Raw genomic sequence first — 24,255 nt, 5'->3', positions numbered from 1 at the left:
AAAGCGTGCTTAGTACCCTAAACGTGCCCCTTTATATTTCCAGACAATAGCCCATATGTTCCTGTGAGAGGACGACGGAAACAGCCAATGGATAACCATTAGAGGCCCCTCTCTCTGCATCTTTTACTTCCGTTCATGCCTCTTACAATCTTCCTCACTACGTCACTCCATCACATTTCTCTTCCTTTATCTCAACATTCGCCATCAATCAATACAGCTCACATGCCTGCGCACAAACACAACACAGAACCTTTCTTCTCCCACTGCGTGCCACAGGGCTGAATTCCCCATGTGATCAGACTAACACAATCAAACTTAATGTTATTTTTCTCTTATGCATACACACATGTATACAGCTAGCCTTCAAGGCCTGAAACAGAAGCCTCTGCTATACTACTCAGGCAGACACACCCAAGTAAAACATGAACTCATCTCCTTACAAACCCAAATATTATATTTAAAAAAAAAGACTGGCCGTCACAGACGGCTGAACATTTCCATGACTTACTGCGGTAACTGTAGAGACCAGAAATGGCCTACTGCTATTAGGTTAAGTAGGTTATTGGCTGGGCCATAAATTGTTTTGTGTTGAATTTATGTTTTTCTTAAAGGAACAGTAAAATGCAAAAGTGAATTTTATTCATTTCATATCTCTCATCATTTATGCACCCTTTCCGACCCTGTGTGAGGGAATGTTAGGCAAAAGCCTTGCCTCTTTCTTTTTTTACATACAATGAAAATGAATGGTGCACAGGCTTTCATTCTCTTGTGTTCGAGAGAAAATACAAAGTCATAGAGGCTTGCAACAACAGGATGAGTAAACGAAGCGTTCCTTCAGTGCAGAATGAAGAGCCTGACCCACATTTCTCCTCGTTTATACATGGATATAATGCTCGACCTCATGCGGACAAACTGTTTACCTCGTTGGTGCCTCTGACGTCACGACACACCCCTCGCGCGCGTGAGTGAGTGTGCGCGCGCAGCAGCTCGCCTGTGTGAATGCAGTGGGGTTCGCCTGATTGAGTGTGTTTTGCTTGTGGAATGTGAGAGTTGTCCCCACGCGCTTTACGAACAACCGACCTGTCCAAACAGTGCGCGCGTGGCAGAGGATGTCACACCAACCAAAACAGCGGACGCACGCTCACAGCACAGTCTTTGATCCGTTATTGGAGGAAAATCCGCCGTACAGGGTAGAATCGGGGCGGGGCGTAATTACACGGAGTCCCATCTATTTAGGGTCAAGTACAACATTTTTACAGTCCTAACCAGCGTGGGTTCAAAGTTTGTTTTGTCCCCGGAAACTGCGAATCACCCACAGGACGCGGAGGAAGTGCTTTCAGAATCGACCGATATTTTTTGATCGTATTATTTTGTCTTTCGTTAATCCACGGACTCGCGATTAAATCTGCACGGGATGGATTGCAAAGCTGCAATAGCCAGCGTGATTTGTTAGCATCTCGTCGACTAGCTCCTCCAGAGGCTCGACCGCGAGTTACGGGGCTGCGGCGTGGCTGGACGCGGAGCGAGGCGACCCTCTGCGGGCTGCGCTGCCGAGGCGGTGGGCGTGTTTTCTCGGCGTGCTAGCATGTGAGCTGGCGCCAAGTTCTCGGCGTGAAGAAAACAAGATTTACAAGTTACGGGCTGGAGCGAAGCAGCAAAAGTCACATCTCTCTTGATCGGAAAAGTTGCACGCAGGTACGAAGCGAGCAGTTAACTCTAACGCACACTATTATCAAAGTGAACCTTGTGCGCACACTAATGCAATTCAAAACAAAAGCTGCTAGTCTGCTAATGTTAGGTAACCTACTCAAGTGACTGTGTTTTTTTAACCTGGCACATGAGATCCAGAGAGAGAGAGAGAGTGAGAGAGATTGTGTGGTAGTTGCTGAGCTAAAACGCGTTTGTCACTTTAATACCTGTTTATTTATTCGTTGTGTGTCTTTGATGCATCTGTCTCGTTGCACTGGTTGAATATAACACCGACGTTGGCAAGTTACTCAAACTTTGCATGCCTCCGAGTACAGCTAGTTTTGAAGGATGACTTAAAGCAGCAAATTCGTGCTCATGAAGCATTAATTATATTTAAAGCAATGTAAAAGCGTGTAATGAGTTTGATAGTATAGCTGTGTATCGGCTCATCTGTTGCGGTAATTTCCAACTGCGACATCATCCAGCCACAGCGACAACATCGCTTCTATAGTTTTACCAGCACTTTTAAAGTTTCTGCTTTAGAGATTGAGCTGACTTTTCTAACCAAACACTATAATATCAGAGATGTACTGAACTAATTCACAATAAAACGTACAGTACGAGTGATTCAGATCGGATATGTGTTTTGTGTTTGCGTGTTTGGGGTAATACTTTATTACAAGCTTCTTTGAGAATATGACCAAACATTGTGGAATTACATTTTAATAGATCATTAGTTAATATAGTATAATATATAATAGTTACAATGTAATTAAACTTTCATTCATATATTTTCACATGTGTGCATATGTAAATATACCTAAAGACATTATCTATTATGCATTTGCTTATTTGTCTGTAATGTTTAATTGTGACAATTGTTTCATTTAAACAAATTTTTAAATTTGTTTTCTTGCACTTTTTAATCTTCTGGTGTCAGGATAATAAACGTTATCGTCCTTTTTCATATATATATATATATATATATATATATATATATATATATATATATATATATACATATATATACATATATATATATATATATATATATATATATATATATATATATATATATATACACATATATACATATATATATACATACACACACACACACACACACATTTCAAGCAAAATGTTTATATAATTGTTTTAAAGTGATATATACGACTGAATTGTGAAATTGAAATGCTTCCTCTTGCCATGAATATAGCCACTGCTGCTGACATAGTGTTAAATCATAAATAAATAAATTATCGTCCTTTTTACCTTATGGTCCGAACAAAATGTGCATATTAAGTGTTTTACCTGATGGGGGCCTATATCTGTTTTCTAAAACCTGATGATGAAAGTAAAACTTTTAAATGCTTTAGTAAAAACCTAATAAACTGTAATAACCCTGCTATATCAGGTAAATTGAACCTTATCAGTATTGTTTAACAATGCCCTTTTGGGTCATATAGGAGAGAGAGCGTGACTCTGACATGAAAGCACATTGTGCTGTTGGTATGTTGAGAATCTGTTGTAGTTTGCATAGTTTGTTTAACGTGTCGGTTGAACTGGGCTAGGACTTTTTTTCCACCGTTCTTAATGGACAACTAGTTAGGTCATGTCAGACAAAGCATGGTCAGAAGTGAATGGCTGGTCATATTAATTCTCTTATATTCTAGTTGTTTATGTTGATGGTAGGTGGTAGACCTTTTAAATCAATGTAATGGTTACCCTTGTCTCACGTTGGAATGGCTAATAGGTTTGCATTGCCTAGGACTAGTTGTTTCAGATAATGTGTTTGTGTGGCTGTAATGCAATTGGTAAAGTTAGTTGTTTTAGGAACGATGCTCTATTGTGCAAATTCAGGGTTGCGATTTTCTAATTTGAGTAGAAATAGAATGAGATAGCCAACCATGTAACAAGATTAGACGTGATACCCTGGAAAGGTTTCAAAACCCACTTTCCCTTTTATGTTTTTGTATGTACACTACTGTTCAAAAGTTTGGGGTGAGTGTTTTTTTATTTATTTGTACTGTACTGTACCACACCATTGTCATAGTTTTTTTAATAAACATACTTTATTAAGCAAGACCACATTAAATTAACCAAAAGAGACAGTAAAGACATTTTCTAATTTTACAAAAGATGTTTATTTTAAATAAATACTGTTCTTTTGAACTTTTTTTTCCTTCCCACTAAAAGATTAAGCTGCATGACTGTTTTAAACATTGATAATATGTTTCTTGATCTCCAATCATGTGACACTGAAGACTGGAGTAATGGCTGCTGAAAATTCAGCTTTGTTTCCACAGGAATAAATTACATTTTAAAATATATTAAAATGTAAAACAGTTCTTTTAAATTGTTATAATATTTCACATTATTACTGTTTTTCCTGTATTTTTGCTCAAATAAATTCAGCCTTGATGAGAATAAGAGACTTCTTTCAAAAACATTAATAAATCTTACGAACTTTTGAACTATGTATACATACACACAACATATATGAACACATTTATATTTTTTCCCCTATTTCTCTTCATTTTTGTTGTTTGTTTGTCTTATCAGTGCAGGATAAATGACTGAAAGTACGTAGATTTGTTTTCTGCTGAGCTCCAGTACGTACAGCAATAGCAAAATCTATATCGTCCTATAATGGATGTTTACATGTTCAGTATAGTCCAGAATACCCATGCACCTGTATAATACGTGCTTAAACGTGATCAATTCTGTGTCATGCTGGACTTCATTTGTACATGTCTGCCTTATATGAAGGTTGTACTGATGTTATGTTCCTTTTGTTTAAAGGAACTGGATTGTGATGTTTAGGTTGTTATTGTGGCGGTGCTCATTTCAGAGGCTGGAATGTGTGTGCCTGTGTGTAGTTTCTGTAACTCTAGGCAGAAGCTGTGAGGCCTTGACTGTAGCCCTGTAGAGAGGCCCATTGAAGGGGAAGTTGGCTCTGTATGTGTGTGTGCATGCAGACCACTGGGATTGGACACAGGGTAGAAAGACCCCCTGTACGGAAGGAGGGAAAAGGGAGGAAAGAGGAAGGAGGAGTCAGTTACACTTTTCTGGTCATGTGTGTGTTCTTGCCCCGTGTTTTGCATGGACAGAGTGAGTGGTCGCGTTATGGCAAGGGTAACCAAAGACGAATACGTAAAACTGGCTATTCACAGCTGAGAAATATTTCTCATTAGTAAACAGCCTAAATTTGACTAAAGGCCATTTTGTAATGTAACGTGTACAGTGTTGGCCTGATGTTTGTTTATTTACTGTGGCTAATGTTTTACAGTGTTATTTTTGTCTTTGCATCTGATTTAAATAATATTTGTTTCCTTATGGTGAATTTAACAGTTCAGAAATAATTGATGTTCAGTGTGAGGAGGTTTTTCAGCATGATGGAATGATAAATGATTAATGTATGTCTTTGCGCAGCGTATCTTCGGCTACTGTGGATTGGTACTATTTGCTCAGTGCTTGACATTGCTATATATGGCTTCACTAAACCTACATGGACTGAGAGTCAAATAGACTAAAATAACACAGAAAATGTATGATAATTTTTCCATAGCATTGATTTCTATAAGATCCTATAGTTACTTTGTGTAGTACCACAGTATATAAGGGATAATATACAGTCAGCCTAGGTGATCAGGAAGTGGAGGGATCTTGTCACCCTAATTACATACTTACCAAGTAAACAGGCTACATAAATTATAATTATAAAAGTTTAGTAGTCATTACACAAAAATAACTGACAGAGGAGTGCAATGATTGGCCAATCAGAAGTAGATGTTACTGAGGCTCAATTTAGGTTCTTCATCACAATGTTTTTTTATACATCTGTCTCATCAAGATTTCAAGATCCCCATTTGTCACTTATTTTACAAGTTTACTAATATATATTTATTAGAAAAAAATGTAACTGTAAAAGCTACATCTTTGTACCTTTTTTTACCACAAAATGGTACATATATTTGGGACCTTAAAAGTACATAAATGGCGCTTTTCCACTGCGTGGAACGAATCGGCTTGGCTCGGTTTGCGTTTCCACTGCAGTTTAGTATCGCTGTAGAGTGGGCGGGATTATTCATATGTCATTATAGTAGTCTCTTAGGGGTGGGCGCTATAGCGGTATGAAAGTGACTACCGGTATTATGTTGTTCCATGATATGGATTTTGCTATACCATGGATACCGTTATATATTCATGAATTCAAATTTTGCATTTATATATATTCTTCAATTAGGTACGCTTTGCAAATTTTAACACAAATGACGATAAAGAGTCGAGGCTGAATGTTTTTGTCCTCTGTATGCAACGCCGTACTACACAGGCATTAGTAATCAAACACATAGAGCAGCGTAACAGACTACATTAATAGAGCACAAATCGCCTACTCCAGTGGTTCCCAAACTGGGGGACACGGCAAGGCTGAAGGATAGTGTACAGTCAGCAGATTATTTTGCAAAACCTCTGCAGGGTGATAAAGACTAGACTGCTTAATTTTCCCGCTAATCATGCAGCCACTTGCCTGATAATTAAATAATTAAGCGCAAAATATTCATTTAACATTCTAATTACCTCAGCATGACTCGCAGTACCCACATGATCGCTCCATTATCAGTGGTAGCAGTTGTGGTTGTATCAATAACAGACCACTAGATGGCACGATTGATGAATCCAAGTTGTATTGCAGGGAGCCAGGTAAAGATATAAATGAACGATGTATCGTTCTTCTCTAAACGTCTACACCAGACGCGAGCAGCGCGATTTGACAAAAGCAAATAGAACCCAGTGATGTTCTCTGCTGTGGATGTAGTGCAACGCGACACAACAAATGACAGTAAACTGATGCCCATTCTATTTCTGACGAACTCCAGCGCTCTTGACACAAAGAACAATTTCAAATATTCATAACTAAGAGAATCGTGAAAAAATTGTTTCCTCAAAAATATTAAGCAGCCCAAACATTAACAACATTGATGATTTCAGGTCTATGTCCAATCCCACACTTTCTTTAGCTATATAAGATAAAAAAAAAATTCTCATATCGCAATGTAATATCGATATCGCCTGGACAGTGTAAAATACTGTGATATGAATTTTAGCTTATATCCCCCCCTACCGCCTCTACTGCCGCGACTCCTGAAAAACGTTTTCTTTCCACGTCGCCCCATCAAGCTCTTGCTGGATCCGCTCCTCTGCTATCACTTTTTAGTTGTTAAAAAAGGTGTGCACGTTCAAAACTTGCATTTGATTCTTCGCTGGCTGTGCTGATTTAAATCTAGCGGTTCTGTTGTGTTTGTGTTCAGTGATGCAGGTAGTGACGATTCTCTCTAGCCAATCAGTGATCTGCAGAGTTTACACGTCATGTTTTGGTAATGGTACGGTTCACTTGGAACCTTTACCAAGGTGGTTCAAAAAAAAAGTACCAGGTATTGTACCCAGTGGAAACCCCCTAAAAGTGCCATAGCATGCAGTGGAAAAGTGCCAATAGTACCTAAAGTGTACATATGTAGAACTTTTCAGTAGGGATGCACGATATTATCAGACCAATATCGGAATCAGCCGATAATGGCTTTAAATGTAAATATCGGCATAGGCCCTTTATGAAAAATTATGCCGATATGTCTTGCCGATAATGCGCTCAGGGTGTGCTAGCGATAAGATCATGTCAACAGTGCGATTAGATCACGTCAGCATTGTGGTTCATTCTTGAAGCAAAGTTTTGCCTAAATGGTGATTGGATTCACTGTTTTGGATCGCTGCATTTTAATTGAGAATGCACATACAGAATGACGCCTTTGGTATGTGATAGAGGCTGCATCCGAAAACTTAGACAACTGACCATGAGGCAATCACTTTGCAGGCAGCGTTTTTGCACGAAGGCACATCATGAAACTGATTTCGGACAGGCTTCTGAGGCAGCGTAACGGTTTAATGATCTACAACAAAATAGAATGTGTTTTTGTGATAACTAAACAAATATTTAATTGCTATAATACTGATTTCTCGCTAGAAATAACATCAAAAGTGCAAAAAGTTAGTCAGAAATATACATTTACACACAAACTGACCACCAAACGCAACTTTCAGATGCCATCTTTATTTTTTAGCTCATCCGTCACGGAATGGAATAAACAGGATTGTGGGATATCAAAGGTAGCGAAGGATACATCTCTCTGTGCATTCAAAATGGGATATATCACCCTCCGAAGGGCACTTCGGAGTGAAAACAATCATGGCCGACATATTGAAGGGTCGTTCCAAACCAAAGTGCTCAAACTGGCCCCTTCAAAGGGCCCGTCGGAATGAAGGATGTCGAAGGGTACATCTGACACTTTGAGCTCCCATGATCCTTTGCGCAGATTCTTTGCATGATGATGTCGCCTCCGTGTGGGCACATGATGTTGATGCAGAAGGGCACTTCAAGAAACAGTTGTTTTGTCCCCTACACCCTTTAACCCTTTGAAGCTCTCACTCTGGAGGGTAAACCCTTTGAAGGGGTTAGGGCATAGGGATGAGCCCTTCCTTCAAAATTCAATCAGAAGAAGGTACCTCCAGAGACAGGAAGTAAAGCAGAATTTGGATTCGGATGTGCATTAATGCTTTCCTGCCTTGAAATGCTGCCTCCGAAGGCAGCATTTTAGAGTTTTCAGATGCAGCCAGAGTAAACAGTAATAGCATGTGCAGTGGCAGCCTCCCCCGGGTCCTAATGCCCGCTCAGTGAGGAGTTTTAATTCCGTAGGGGATGCTGTTGTCCTACTTTTAATAAAATGAAAGCAAAATACACAGTTAATATTTAGACTGTGTTTCTGATTAAATAGAGCAGTAATTGATGCCATAAAATCATGAGTATGTTTTGATTTAAAGGTCAGAAGCTATAGCTTACAGGAAAAAAAAAATCACAAACATGATACTTAAATTAAATAATTATAAATGTACTGATTTATTCATTAATGTGTTATATATATATATATATATATATATATATATATATATATTTATATATACAGAATTTTTTTTTTTTTTTTTTTTTTTATACAGATTTACAAATTATGAGCTCTAAAAGATTTTCAGAAATTTTACAGCTCTTTGGCTTAGACCATTTACAAATGTTAAATCTTAAAATAAAATGTTAAGGTTACTACTACGTCTTTCTGGAAAGAAAAATGCAATGATTAATATATAGTTAATTGTTATTTTCAAATATTCAGTGTACTGTCATTATGAAAGAACTTTATTATTGTTTATTTAATTCTAACAAATAAGTTCTTGTTAAAAACCAACCAAACTTTAAAATAATTATATATCAGCATCGGCTATCGGCCAAAATTAGTTGAAAATTATCTGCATATCGGCAAAAATCCAATATCATGCATCCCTACTTTTTAGTTTTTTTTTTTTTTTTAGTTCCAATCTGTGTGACTTTCTTTTCTTCGGTGGAACATAAGAGAAGATATTCTGAAGAAAGTTGGTAACCAAACAGTTTTGGTTACCGTTGATTTCCATGTTATGGACAAAAATATACACACATTTCTCAAAATATTATCTTCTGTACCACAGAAGTAAGTCATACAGGTGAGTAAATGATGACTGAATTTTCAGTTTTGTGTGAACTGTCTCTTTAAGTTGTGTTTACGTTGAAAGGATTTTTGTCCTTTGAGGATGGGATGTTGGCCTGCATGGATTGAATTTGTGTTTCTCCTCAGGATTACCACATTTCATAGGGATAAATCTAAACCAGCTTGATTTTAACCCATATATCGGCTGTTCCGTCTCCTGAGGGGTATGTTAATGTAAATGCTGCCTGTGGTTAAACATCTAGCATAAACAATTACTTATGCATTCACGTAACATGTATATGTTTTTACCCTGTTCAAATGGAAATCTCTGAAAGAATCCGACAGAAAAATGACTTTACCATGTCCTTATAGAGTGTTGCTTGGCATGAGTTTTAGTTTGTATTTGTGTGGTGTACTTGTGGAATTTTGTGTGTTGTGTGTGAGAGAGACTTTGTGTGTGAGTGTGTGGCAGTGTTATAATCTGGCACTGTGTTTCCAGTAGGGTTCATGTGAGGACAAGAGCAGTTTCTGTGTCTTCTGGACCCGAACTGACCCAACTGGCTCTGCGCATTACACATACACACACGATTCATTGGCATGTGTGTGGAGGAAATGTGTAGGACAGTTTGTCTCGAAGTCTCTGTCTGTTTTTAGGGTTTTTATGGGCCTGCTGATCGTTCTGCCATTATAGCCGTCAAAGCCAGTTTGCCGGGTCGCTCCAAGTTGGAGAACATTTCTACAGGGCTTTAGTATGTGATGTTGCATGTGTTGCTGTGTTTTCCACATGGTCTCCATGCCAGGCCTGGCATTCCTGCCGCGTGAGTCGGTCTCTGTCTGTTGTCATAGCTAATGAAGGTTTATGAAACCCTGACAGCATCTCTGTCCTGTCCTGCACACAGGCACCCCTCAGCCTCTGCTGCAAGGGCTGGGGTGCTTTTCTCTGTGTTTATTTAAATTTATGACTTTGCCTAAATGTCACACTAGTTATGAAGTCGACCTGCTTTATGCAGTTTCTAGAAGTATTTATTCCAAAGGAACCATAGCTAAGCATATCGATGGAAGTATCACCATAGCTACATGTTATGGAGTTATTATATAGCATGAGCACTGCATGTTAAACTATAACCACTGGCAATATGTTTTGGAAAATGCTAATCTGTGGTTATCAGCAATGACTTTGCTCTCTGAGTTAGTAAGTTTTTCGAAAATGAGGTCAAAGTCAATTCTCACCATATTTTCAAACCGTTTTCAATTTTGATTAAAAGATACCGATCGTGCATGTTCCTTCGAAGGCGATCTTCTCCGCTTTAGTCGTGCGGTACCTCCATGTGCTTTTATATGATAAACAGGCCATTGCACTCACATCCAGGTCATTCTGCTGAAGAGGGACAGTCCTTCTTGTACACCTTGTCCTACATACTTGTTAGTGCTATGTGATGCTTTAGTCAGTTCAATCATTAACTCTGAACTACCTTAAAGGTCACCACAATCGTACATATAGTGAGGCCGCAGTCAAAGTGTCAGTCATGCCGTCTTCACATGTCCAGATCTAAAATATCCCAGGTGTTCTCAGATTTCCTGGATGCTATGTGGCATCAGATGAAACATTAACCTGACCGGCAAATTAAGACACGTTTAACATTTTCTGAAAGTCTCTTATCTCCTTCATGCTATGTGTGGATTGATAACAAGAGCCATATACTGAAGCAAATGCGAATAGTGGAGATGTGATGTGCACAGTCCAAAATCTCAATGTGCACACACAGTTAATGATTTTGGAGACTTGTGAAAGCAAGGACTAAATTTACCTAACAATCGCTTTTAGAATGACTGGTTTTAGTCTTTAAACATTATATTATTAGCAGGAAAATAGTAGTATTAAATCGATCTGTTCTTCTAACCTGTCTTTTTGTTAAATCAGTGTTTTTGGACTTTAAATGTTAAGTTCATTTTAGATTACTGAGTGTAATACAGAGGATTGCTCATAATATTAGTTGATGAGGACTATATTGATAGCCAGGCTAATCACTCATAGCTACAGCTCACTTCACTAAGTCTACTTTATTATTTAAAAGATTTTTTTTTTTCTACAGGCTGTTGAGAAATTAGGTACAATCCAGAATAATGAAACTCAAAGACTTTTTTTCTGCACTTGAGTGCACCGAGATGTGAATGCTTATGTAAGCATGTATGAAGTTAAAATAACCTAAAAGTATATGAATTGGATTATTTTATTTTAAATAAGTACCAGTTTGTTTTATATTTTCTTATGCAATGACAGATGCATTTAAACCGTTTGTTTGTGCCTATACTTCAAAGTTCACGTTCATTTTATTAAAACACTTTTTGTAATTGTTTATTTATTCATTTTAAGTGAATTTATTATTATAACTTGGGTCTGTCCTCCTTTTTGAATCTACCTGGATATTGACAAGCAAAAACATTCATTATCATTACTGGATAAGCCAAGAAAAATAACAACGTCCATCTGCAGGTTACCTTCAAAAATATGCACATAAGTAGTGCCATGATTGTGGCTGACTGCCAACTAAATCTTTACAAACGGGGATTGCAAATGTTTCACACATTTCGAACAGATGAATAAATGAGCAGCCCAGTTTAGATAAATGCATCATTATGTGCTGAAGTGTTTTGAAATGGTTTTATTAGTGTGAGATTTCTATGCGCATTAGAGTAAATTGAGAACTTTGTCTTGAAGAGGTCACGTCGTGTGTGTGTGTGTGTGTGTGTAGAACTGAACTAGTATTTAAGTAGATTTTAATTTAATTTTATTTTATTTAAAAAAATAAATGTTCCCTCCTGGTGGAATGACCTGCCCAATTCAATCCAAGCAGCTGAGCCCTTAGCCATCTTCAAGAATTGGCTAAAAATACATCTCTTCCATCTTTATTTAACCCTATAACTCTAGCACTTTCTATTCTAATTCTGTTCTTAAAAAAAACATGCCCCTTTTAGACTTGTGCTCTATTTATTTACTAACAGCTTGTTTTCTTAAAAAAAAAAAAAAAGTAAAGATACCTTGCTACATGTACTGCATTAAGCTAACTGATATTTTCCAGTCGAAAGATTCTGTTTATAGCGAAGAGTTCACAAAAAGGTAGGAATTTCCTCATAACCTATTGAGTGAAAACAGGAAAACTGTGACATCACCCTCTGTGCCGAGGTATGATTATTTGGTTTGCGCTGTTCCTGTTTGTATACACAGAGTCGTGATTTTCCTGCGATCTTTCACGTAGATCTCCACTTTGTTGCTGATCCTGTGTATTACGACAGTAGTGATAAGTTTGAAGAGTTAATCGGGTGCTGTTATCATACACACATTTATTGTGACAATGTTCTTATCACCTGATGCTTTTTAGCTGTTTGAGTTGGTGTGTCACTTTGACCTCTGACTCATTTCAGCATAGCTGCTGTTCCTCATGAGTTGTTCAGTGGGTCTGTAATGATTTTATGTTTAGGTGTTTGCTGACCTTGTTCTTTTTATTTTATATTTGTTTCAAAAAAGGCTTCTAATGGAGAGATTGAAGCTGACATCTGTTTGTTTTCATTTGCACGGTCTCCTACAACCACTCTAATCCTCCTGCCCTTCCTCAATGGTGTAGCACTGATAGCTAATTAATATTCCCCTCTATCTCGTACGCTCTTTATCAATGCGCATACATTAGTGATGCTTATATAAAGAACTCTGTTTTTCCTCCATTCAGTTTGTGATGCTGGCCTCATGGCTTTAATCAGAATGATGTATTGTTCTATTAAAGGATTGTTAATTATTCAACACTTGCTAAAGAATGTCAGTTATGATTTGTGGTTTTGTTATGCTGTCAGTCTGTGCTGAAGAAAGAGGATATTTACTTTTGTTTGTCTTTTTTCTGCTTTACATAAACTACCGGTCAAAAGTTTATAATAATTAAAATCTTGTCATGTTTATGAAAGAAGTCTCTTATGCTCACCAAGGCTGCATGTATTTGATCAAAATTCAGTCAAAATGTTAATGATCTAAAATATTACAATTTAAAATATCTGAAGACTAGAGTAGCTTCAGTTTTGTCATCTCAGGAATAAATTAAATATATTTAATTAGAAGACAGTTCTTTTAAATTGCAATACTGCAATCTGTGTTCCTCTTTCCATCATCCTCGTAAATGCACAACTCTGTATGTTTGACTGTTTCTCCTCCTCCTTCGTCTCCTATAGTGATGGAGTCAGCCGTTAGCACATCCACTCAAGTGCCAGATGAGTTTGACCGTAATGTTCCACGGATCTGTGGTGTGTGTGGAGACAAAGCCACTGGCTTTCACTTTAATGCGATGACCTGCGAGGGCTGCAAAGGCTTCTTCAGGTACACACACACTTTCTCTCATCCAATTTGGTATTCACACAGTTACACCGATGTTCATTAAGAAACACATGAACTCATATTATCTGTAACCAATGTGATACTGCCAGACTATTTTTAGTGTTTTTGTGTGTGTGTTCATTAGGCGCAGTATGAAGCGGAAGGCCAGTTTTACCTGTCCTTTCAATGGAAGCTGCACCATCACTAAAGATAACCGTCGCCACTGCCAGGCCTGCAGACTCAAGCGTTGCCTGGATATTGGCATGATGAAAGAGTGTGAGTTACTAGCCAGCATGACACATCTCAGAACACTGATTACTGGGAGCCAAGATATACTTTGTTACATCACGTTTTAATTATAGTTTAGATTTTATTTACACTGCATTCTCAAAAGCTTCCAAATGTAATTTTTGCAGTCTTGAAGGGCTTTGCAGGAATGGTATGCTGTTTGTAAGGTTGTTCCAAATAAAAGCAAGTAAGATGATCCGGTCACAAAAGGTCCCGAAAGGCTGTTAGAAAAGTGATACTTAGTATAAGGAAGTAGTTTCGCCATTTGTGAGCACATGATCCTGAGAGGCAGCTCTTTGCGAATCATTTTGAAAGTGAAAGGTACTTCAGATTATGGATTTCACAATGATTGTTCTCGTGTTTTGAAGAATCATCAGCAGAAAAAATAGCTTGTGGTATTACGTTGTTGTTTTTTTAAAGAAGCATTGCATGCAGAGTCATAAAACGGCAATATTTGATGCAAATGTTTTACTGACCCCAATCGTAATAGCAATAAACCTGAATATTCCTTTAACACTAAAAATAAATTGTTTAATAATTTTTATATAGCTAGTCTGAAATTAATAATAATGATCCTTAAATTAGGTGGGGGAATGGAAGAGAAATATCCAGACAATTTAGCTGTTTTAGAAAAAAGATATTGAGATAATGTGGTTCAATTTTTTCAAGTATTTCCACATGGTCTGATGGAATTGTTCTCCTCCTCGTCAGTTTCTATTACACTGAATTAAATTAAAGCTATTGATTAAACTATTGAACGATACTAAAGTAAATTATAATGAATTATGGTCATAAAATTACACTGGAGAACAACATACAATATAAGTGTTTTTTTTTATCTCTATTTTACCTGTAATAAAATTATATTACATGGGCACGGTAATTATGCTCATCGGTCTTTTTCCTTCAGTTATACTGACAGATGAGGAAGTTCAGAGGAAAAAGGAGCTGATCCAGAGGAGAAAGGATGAGGAGGCGCAGAGGGAGGCGCAGAAGCCCCGGCTTTCAGAGGAGCAACGCAGCATCATTGATTCGCTTGTGGATGCACATCACAAAACCTATGATGATTCCTACTCCGACTTCTCACGCTTCAGAGTAAAATATTCACCTGATTTTTCTCTATTCTCTTCCTCTCTTCTGTATGACATTCTCTAGTTTTAGCCAGTATTAAAGTGCCCGTGTTATGGATTTTTGAAAATTACCTTTCATGCAGTGTGTAACACAGCTCTAAGTGAATGAAAACATCCTGCAAAGTTCTAAATCTGAAAGTGCACTGTGCATAAAGTTATGGTCTCTTAAAAGAAAGAGTCGACTCTGAATCATTGAAACGAGTCAATTTTAATACGAATCCCAAGCCGTTTCATGTTGATGTCAACGTGAAACATTAGCATATTGCCGACCCACTTGTTAGTCTTTTCATGTTGGTCTGAATAAAACACTGGATTTACACTTGGCATTAACATGCGACCTGTATCCGGATGTTGTCCACATACACATTGAAAAGACAAGTGTAAACGCACTTCTGATCGGAGTGTTATCCGATCAGCATGTCCTGGTCCAGAGGTAGTCGAGGACGCATTGTAATCGGAACTCAGTGTAATGTAAACGCGATCCAGCCATCGTCTCTGCATTCGCAGGTCAACATCACGCAAAACGCCGCCCCCTCTTTTGCGAACTGTCAGAAAAAAGACGGAGAACATCCGAGTGGAGAATAGTGAGACTCCTACATTTATCGATTTGTAAAATGTCCCGTGACTGAAAATGCTTTTCAAAAAAAACCCCACCATTTCAGGTTGACTTTGCACCAGGCCATTCTCTGCAGACTTATTTAAATATTGCGCGGGAAGGACAGATCTGATCAGTTATCCACCAAATTTTGCTAATTATTTGCACATAAGCTAACACGTGCTAATGTGTTGATATGTTTATGTATCTGTGTGTTTTGTGTTGCAGCCTCCAGTTCGAGAGGGTCCAGTTACACGCAGTGCCAGCCGAGCCGCTTCTCTTCATTCGCTATCAGATGCCTCCTCAGACTCCTTCAGCCATTCTCCAGGTGACACACACATGCGTATACATGCTGAGCTAACTCACACAAACACTCGTTTGTGCATAAATCACCTGTAAGGTTTTTTCTGAGAAATGTTTTTCAGCTCAGTGTGAGGCACGGGCAGGCGTGTGTGTTTGTGTGTTAGGGGGTTGTGTGTCTTATATGCACAGCAGGCTCTGTCCATCTCACCATGCTTGACGTCACAGGAGAGCCTCTCTAATGACAAACAGACTATTCACATGCGTACACGCACACACACACACACACATGGCTCATCCTGGAAGCAGCAAGTTGTTTTTGTAACTTTAAATATGACATGTACTATAAACTCTGTACTAGGGGTGGGTGGTATGAACATAATGTTACAGCGCGCACTATGAGTGTTTTTTTTTATATTTTTAAAATAAATTAAATTACCAATTGGAAAAATCTGTTTTTTTTTTAATGTATATTAGTCAGAATTCCAATTTTTCCGATTTTTCCGATTTTTCCAATATTCATTTTCTGACTGCTGCTTATTTAATTAATCTTGAAAAGTGTTGATTACAGCATTACATTAATATCTATTCACTTTGTATGGAAATGTGTTGTTTTGCAGTTTGTTTGCTTTTTAGGCAAGTGTAAATAAGAGATTTATTCTATGTTGACAGCTTTGTTTATTGTTATGAAGGCGTTTGCAGAGTGCAGAACACAGTACGCTGACAGTCAGTGAGGTTGTGTTGCGCTGCGGTCTCAACCAGTCACGTGTACCTGTGTAAACATGCACAGTGATTCTAGTGCAAGCTTTAGTTAGCATTTATTTACAATTTGAAAAATCCAAATTAATCAATTCCGTTACAATATCAAGAAAAATAATAAACAACATTGATTTTCCCCATAACTGTGTAGTCATAATACATGATAGCAAATGTAATGTACACAAAATTGCTGAAATTTGCACACGCCCCCCAAACACACACACAATATTGCTGTACAACTTACTAAAATATTAAAAACAATTTATAAAGGCTGTTGGCAGATTTTTAAAAACAAACAATGAGGAGATAAAGCTTCTGTTAAAGTGGACACAGTCATCTGCCAGTGTCTCAAAAATTGTCTCTCTTTTTTTTCTGAGCCATTGATTCAGATTTTTACTTGCCTTACCAGCATTTCCACCGGCCCACCACAAAAATAATAATTTAATTCAATACAAAGAACTGCAGTAAAATCAATGAATTATCACTTTTGTGGGCATCTGTTCAGATTTTGGAAGCATTAATCTGTTTTGTTCTTACTTTCTCTTTCTTTCCCTCTTTTTTCACATCTGTAGAGTCTGGAGATCGTAAGATGAATCTGAGCAGTCTGTTGATGATGTATCAGGAGCAGGGTTTGAGCTCCAGTCCAGACTCAAAGGAGGATGAGGGCACTAGTCTTTCCATGCTTCCTCACCTGGCTGACCTGGTTTCCTACAGCATTCAGAAGGTCATCGGCTTTGCCAAGATGATTCCTGGATTCAGGTGAATTTTGTGTGTGTGTGTGTGTGTGTGTGTGTGTGTGTGTGTGTGTGTGTGTGTGTGTGTGTGTGTGTGTGTGTGTGTGTGTGTGTGTGTGTGTGTGTGTGGAACAACATATAAAACTACCAAATTTTGTTTTAAATCCATAAATTAATTTTACTCTGAATGTCTAGTGAAAGGAATTTAAAGAAATTCAACAGTCACCAAAAGGAATTTGGTTTTGAAGAAATTTTACAGCACAAAAACAGCAGCAGAATTTTTTTTAACAGTAGTAATTTTGATTAATACGTGTAGTGTTTTGAATTTTGCCATTTTGAATTTCTTTAAAACACCAGAAAATATGTACCAGTTTTCAAAAACTCTATAAAAACTCTATTTTATATAGTCAATAACTTGAGTAAATTAGAGCATTCCGGGAAATTATATGCAAATGCTCCGTTCAGCTGAATGGAGCACAACCAAGATGTGTATGCATTAGGGTCTTAAAGTAATAATTCACCCAAAAATTTAAATTTGCTGTTAATTTACTTACCATCAGACCATCCAAGATATAGGTGATTTTTTTTTTTTCTTTTTCAGTAGAACAGTAAAGAATATTTTTTTAACGCTGAAACCATGGTCCTTGATGAATCATAAAATGCAAGTTAGTGGCTACTGCTGATTAAGTGATTTTTTTTTTCACTTTATATGCTTTAGACAAGTAAAATATTTGTTGCACTTCATTATTGGGTGCTTTTAATAATATAAAACAGTATAAATTATGGCAATACCTAATTACAGACAATTTTTAAATTTGGGGGTAAATTATGGCTTTAATTTCACAGGGCCTCAAATTAAGATTTTTGTGGGTCCTGAGCAAGGATGTTCTCTACATTCCTTTCACCCATTTTAGTGGCTTGTTTGTGGAAATTTTCATCATGATTTTCATGGCTGATTTTGACATGACTATCATCTATTTAATTTCCTCTGGAACATAAAAATAGGTTTGACCTTATAGATTGTTAGTCACTCTCAGTACATGTTTCTTGTCTGCCTCTGTGCACTTCCATGTATTTCCCAGCTTCCTCAGAAAGTGTGTACATGCATATGCATTATGGACCGCATGTTGCTGTGGTAACCATACGAGTGTCATGTTATCCACACAGAATGTACCCACCCACTCCTTCTACATCTGCCATTCACAGAATCCAGCATGAGCCAACATTTGACGTGTGTGTGTGTTTGTGTCTGTTTGTGTGTCTCAGAGAGCTGACAGCTGAAGATCAGATTGCTTTGCTCAAGTCCAGTGCTATAGAAGTGATCATGCTCAGGTCCAACCAGTCTTTCAGTCTGGAGGACATGAGCTGGAGCTGTGGAGGACCCGAGTTTAAATACTGCGTCAATGATGTCACGAAAGGTACACGCAAACAGACATGCACTGTTTCATGAGTTGACATGTAGTGGTTGCACTTTTGGTATTGTTTACTGAAACTAAATTATTATTTTTTTTATTAATTGAAATAAAGCTGAAATAAAAATTACAAACTTAAATGAAAATGATAAACGTTTCCTTAGCAACTAACTGAAATAAAATATGTTTGATGTATTAAAAATAATAAAACTAAAACTGAAATAAAATAAAAAGAAACTAAATAGAAATATAAAAAAATGAAAAAATCACAAAGCAAAATTACTTAAACGAAACTATAGATCTAAAAATAGAAGCTAATTCAAAATATTGATAATTAATATAATAGCACATAAACACAAAAATAACACTGAATAGTTACATATTTTGTGAAGGTTTACTTGGTATATTGTTTCAGTTGCAGTTAATTTGATGTCAGCAGAGGGTTTGATGATTTTGTTGAAGTCGTGTAAGGTGAAATTTTTGGTTTATTTTCGCAAAATGATTTCACTTACTATCCCAGTCTTATGCATGGAGACCATATAGTGGCTCCAAAAAATATGGACACTTAGCCAAAATTAAAAAATGTATTCTTTGACAAAATATAAAACTAACAAACTAGCAAAACTGACATTTTGTTTCAAAAGTACTTCACAAGCATTAGGTGTTAGGTATGATTAACTAATAATGAATAATTTATTTCAGCATTTATACAAGTTAATGGAAATGAATTTATGCTTGTTCATTTAATTCATTTTAAATGTTTAAACTGTATATGTATAAGTTAACATTAGAAATGAGCATACATATAGATCAATGCATGAAAGTATTGATTATTGTTGTTTCATGAAATTGTTTAAATTAATAAGGAATTAATTATAATTATTATTACATAATCAATATTAATACGTAATTACAAAACATTAGTTATATTTTCCAAAAATGTAATAAAAAGTCACTTTCTGGTTATCAAACATTGTCCATAGTCAATGTGATGGACAACCTCTGTAGTTAGTCTCCATCAATATTGAGCCTAATGAAATCTTCTTGATTTTGTGTGTGTTTGTGGGCGCAGCTGGACACACTCTGGAACTGTTGGAGCCTCTGGTGAAGTTTCAGGTGGGCTTGAAAAAGCTCAACCTACATGAGGAGGAACATGTGCTGCTGATGGCCATTTGCCTGCTGTCACCAGGTCAGCTGTTATATACCATATGCACCAAGCATTAGAAAGACTGAGACTTCATACATGCAAACAGGATTCTAACTGTGTTTGTGTGCTCATAGACCGGCCCGGGGTGCAGGACCATGAACGAGTGGAAGCGTTGCAGGACAGAATATCTGAGATTCTGCAGGCGTACATCCGTGCGCATCACCCAGGGGGGCGCCTGCTCTACGCTAAGATGATCCAGAAGCTGGCGGACCTCCGCAGCCTGAACGAAGAGCACTCCAAACAGTACCGCTCCCTCTCTTTCCAGCCCGAACACAGCATGCAGCTGACCCCTCTGGTGCTGGAGGTGTTCGGTGGACAGGTCACTTAGCAACTTCACCCGAATCAGAACAAGATGTGCGGGTCAAACGGCGTGACCCGGAGGGTTGTGGAGTGAATGTACGGACAATCACCTTAAACACATACAGAGTTTCCAGGACAAAGTTTGTGAGTTGTGTGTGTGTGTGTGTATCCCTCATCATTTACAGATCGGCTAGGGAGTGCCATAGATGTTTCTGTTTGTTTGTTGTATGTAAGGAGTACATTCTCATGAGAATGTAATATGGTCATGGTGTTTTTCACTGCGGCAACTCGATACAGTATATTTTACTGTACTATCAATAGCCAACAGTATTACACTGGATGTGTAGGGTGAGTGTGTGAGTGTGCGGTCCTGTTCTAAACCTCTGCATGGTCCCCAAAGCGCTGTCCACTACTGCTGATGTCCTGTCTCTTCACCTCCTGCCTTTAAATGCACAGGGTTAAAAGTACTAATGCAAGCACACAGCTCTAACTCACCCCCTCGCCTAGCCACTTAACCAATCAAACGGCAGCTCCGCCTCCCTTTCCTCTGCCTCCAGAGCTCTGATATGTCGCTGAACAATGGCTGTCTTCTCTACTGTTATTTGCCTGTGCTGTGATTGGCCAATAACTTGACACCTCTGCAAAGTGGTCAGTGCAGCATTAGCGCTCTCCACTCAGCTAACCTGTAAATAAGACTCAGTATCTATATTCGTACCTTTTCAAATCAGTGTAAATAGAGTTTGATATAAGCGCTTCTTGTGGCTAATGGTAGAAGTTAGCAGAGGGAGACCCTGCAGCCCTGGCTGGTCATGATAAATATGTAAACGAAGACTGCGGTCTAACTGCGCATTTATGCAGACATACAGGAATCATGGATTATGTTTTAAAGAACCCTTCTTTACAACGTTGTGAAGTCCCTTAGCTTACATATTTCTCAACTATTGCATTCCATCATTCATTTTTTTCTTGGAAACACTTTTTCAGAGTAGTTCTACTAATTTTTCCCTAACAAAGTTTTCCGCTTCGTTAGCTATCATGAAACAAAAACCTGAATGCTTTTTATCGTGTATTTAATTTGTTTTTATTTATAGTACATTTCACACAAGAGTTACACTGCTAAAATAAAAATGCCTCGGTCATATTTCAACCTAAAATAAAAAAAAAATCTCCCCAGATGTAATTTTAATTACACTAATGTGATAATGAATATCAATCATATTACAATTATGTATTCTTTACATTTTAAATATATCTTTTTTCCATCATTTTACGTAAATGAGTATTGTTTTCACATTAAGGCATTCAAAAATAAATTCTTAATAAATAAAAATAATCGGAATACTTGATGTCACTTATGTCAAATCTTAATTTTGGAGTGAACTATGACCCGAGTATCTTTCTGACAGGTTTTGGGAGACTCTGTTTGTATTGCTTTGATTGGGAAATAAGACTAACTTATCTGGTTCTCACGTTTTTAAAATAACTCTAAAAGCAGCATGCTGGGTAATTTATGATTTTAATTTTTATCATGAGTAACTGTGGTGTTACATGCTTCCTGGGTATATTTGATATTTTGTTGGCACAGGGAGGTCCTTCAAAGCATATTCTAATTACAGCATAACACAAGTCAGCACATTCTTGTCTTATGCTGGTTGTTATTATCTAAACAGTAATTACAGACAGCTAATACCATATCGGCCATGGTATGTAGACATTTTTATTGTATAGACTTTTATTGCATGTCTTTGGACATCCTATTAATATCACACTAGCCACTGCCTGCATTGTGTCCTCTAAACCAAACACAACTGCCTTAGCTTGGCCTCAGCTGTTCACAGTTCTTCATTTAAATTGACCTTTTTATGCTTTTTAAGTATGTAAGAGTCCTTTTCTCCATGGTGTATAATATCTGTAAGTGATATTTAGGAGACTGTCATCAAGGGCTGCTTACAGAGCGCTATCTGTGTTGCTTTATATATCTCGTTCTCTCCGGTTTCTCCACAAACTCATTTTTTTTAAATCACGCCTGATTCGTAGGAATCTTCTTCTCAGTCAGGGCTCAGGGTCATTAGGAAGAACTTTTCTGTGGTATGAGAGTTAATCATAGTTAATGAAGATTGTCTGTAGGTGTGAGTTTATTGTGTCGGAACTGGGTCGACGATTTAATGATCATGTAAGCTGAATTTAACTACCTGGAAACTGCGGTCGCTCGGAAGGGCGAGCGCAGTGCGCGTGTGTGTCTGTGTAAGCGTACGTTTATGAAGTGAGGGCGATGTATAGCATTTACACCAAGTATATTCATATATGATTGGGGGTCACATATTCGGCCCAGCTTTGATGGAGAATGTGTGTTTGTGTGGGAAGGAGAAAGAGTGAGAAGGTTATCGTTTCCTCAGTATATTACTATTAAATAACTTAGTCATGGCACTTAAGATTTAATGATATGGAAGGTTTGCTATATATATCTATGAGTATTACTTTGCAAATGTAAAAGATTCAAATATTTTCTTGTAGACTAGTTTTGATATTCTGGTATCAGTGTACAGGTGGCGGCACAGGGCAGAGGGTTGTGTGTGTATGTGTGGGTAGGTATTCAAATATGTGACCCAGGACCACAAAATGAGTCATAAGGGTCAATTTTACGAAATTGAGATTTATACATCATCCGAAAGCTGAATAAAAAAGCTTTCCGTTGATGTATGGTTTGTTAGGACATGACAATATTTGGCCGAGATACAACTATTTGAAAATCTGGAATCTGAGGGTGCAAAAAAATCGAAATATTGAGAAAAATGTCTTTAAAGTTGTCCAAATGAAGTCCTTAGCAATGCATATTACTAATCAAAAATTCAGTTTTAATATATTTACAGTAGGAACTGTACAAAATATCTTCATGGAACATGATCTTTACTTAATATCCTAATGATTTTTGGCATAAAAGAAAAATCGATAATTTTGACCCATACAATGTATTTTTGGCTATTGCTACAAATATACCCCAGCGACTTAAGACTGCTTTTGTGGTCCAGGGTCACATATAGGAAAGTACGACTGAATGGTAACCTCCTGCCCAGTGCAGGCATATATATATATATAATTTTTTTCTTTCATGATCTTATTGCTCTCTTTTGACTGTCTATTTTATCGTCTTCATGTCTTCTCTCTATACTAAGCTGCTCAGTACTTTGTGGGATGAGGGTGTACACTCAATTTTAAACTGGAAAACTATGAAAGCTTTTTTGTAATCATTCACTTACTTGTTTCGTTCTGATTTCGTGATGAACAAGTGAGAATATCCCTGCAGCACTTACCATAAATGTAGATCAGACAAACCAGGACAACATGTCATGTCGAAACAGTTGCAAAATATACAATATGCATGGTGATGATGATAATGATGGCGGCGAAACATGAGAAAGACGAAGATGAAATTGATGTTGGTCTCTTTTCCGAGTCCAAAATGTAACCATAACAAACTACCTCTCTGGGGAACAGACACATTTGATTTGTATTTTTTTATGATTCATGTTTGTATTTATTGCCGTGCAGTGGCTCACATGGACAACCCAGTACCTCATGTATGAATATCACTCAACAACAAAGACGCCTTAACAGCTGTTTTATCAGATTTTTTAAAACTGTTATCTGTGTGTACAGTATTTGTATCTTTAGCTTTCTTCGACACGTTGAATCATTCACATACACGGACGGACAGACAGACAAACACCTCCACAAAAGAGCTGAGAGCTGTTAAGGCGTGGTCACTTCCATGATTGACAGTGTTCAGTTGCTGCTGGGATTGGTCGGCCATCCTCAGGCCCCTCCCCTTCTTTATTCTGACTGCTCAGTTGGATGTTGCTGCTCCACAAAAATAATTACACAAAACCTGTCAGAGCATGGCCTTCTCGCTTTTTCTCTT

General features: G+C 37.5%; 1 protein-coding gene across 1 annotated transcript; it reads left to right on the top strand.

Annotated features, from left to right (window-relative positions):
• Window positions 1-871: 871 nt before the first annotated feature.
• On the top strand, window positions 872-21,671 carry LOC109080788 (vitamin D3 receptor B). Its single transcript, XM_042726155.1, has 9 exons — window positions 872-1,695; window positions 13,470-13,614; window positions 13,757-13,887; window positions 14,810-14,994; window positions 15,853-15,952; window positions 17,256-17,442; window positions 18,684-18,835; window positions 19,902-20,018; window positions 20,111-21,671. The coding sequence occupies exons 2-9, from the start codon at window positions 13,472-13,474 to the stop codon at window positions 20,362-20,364; spliced, it is 1,269 nt and encodes a 422-aa protein (XP_042582089.1). The 5' UTR covers window positions 872-1,695; window positions 13,470-13,471; the 3' UTR covers window positions 20,365-21,671.
• Window positions 21,672-24,255: the final 2,584 nt, after the last annotated feature.

The sequence above is a fragment of the Cyprinus carpio genome, chromosome B6, assembly GCF_018340385.1.
Source record: "Cyprinus carpio isolate SPL01 chromosome B6, ASM1834038v1, whole genome shotgun sequence".
Lineage (NCBI taxonomy): Eukaryota > Metazoa > Chordata > Actinopteri > Cypriniformes > Cyprinidae > Cyprinus > Cyprinus carpio.
This window is presented reverse-complemented; position numbering and strand designations above follow the sequence as displayed.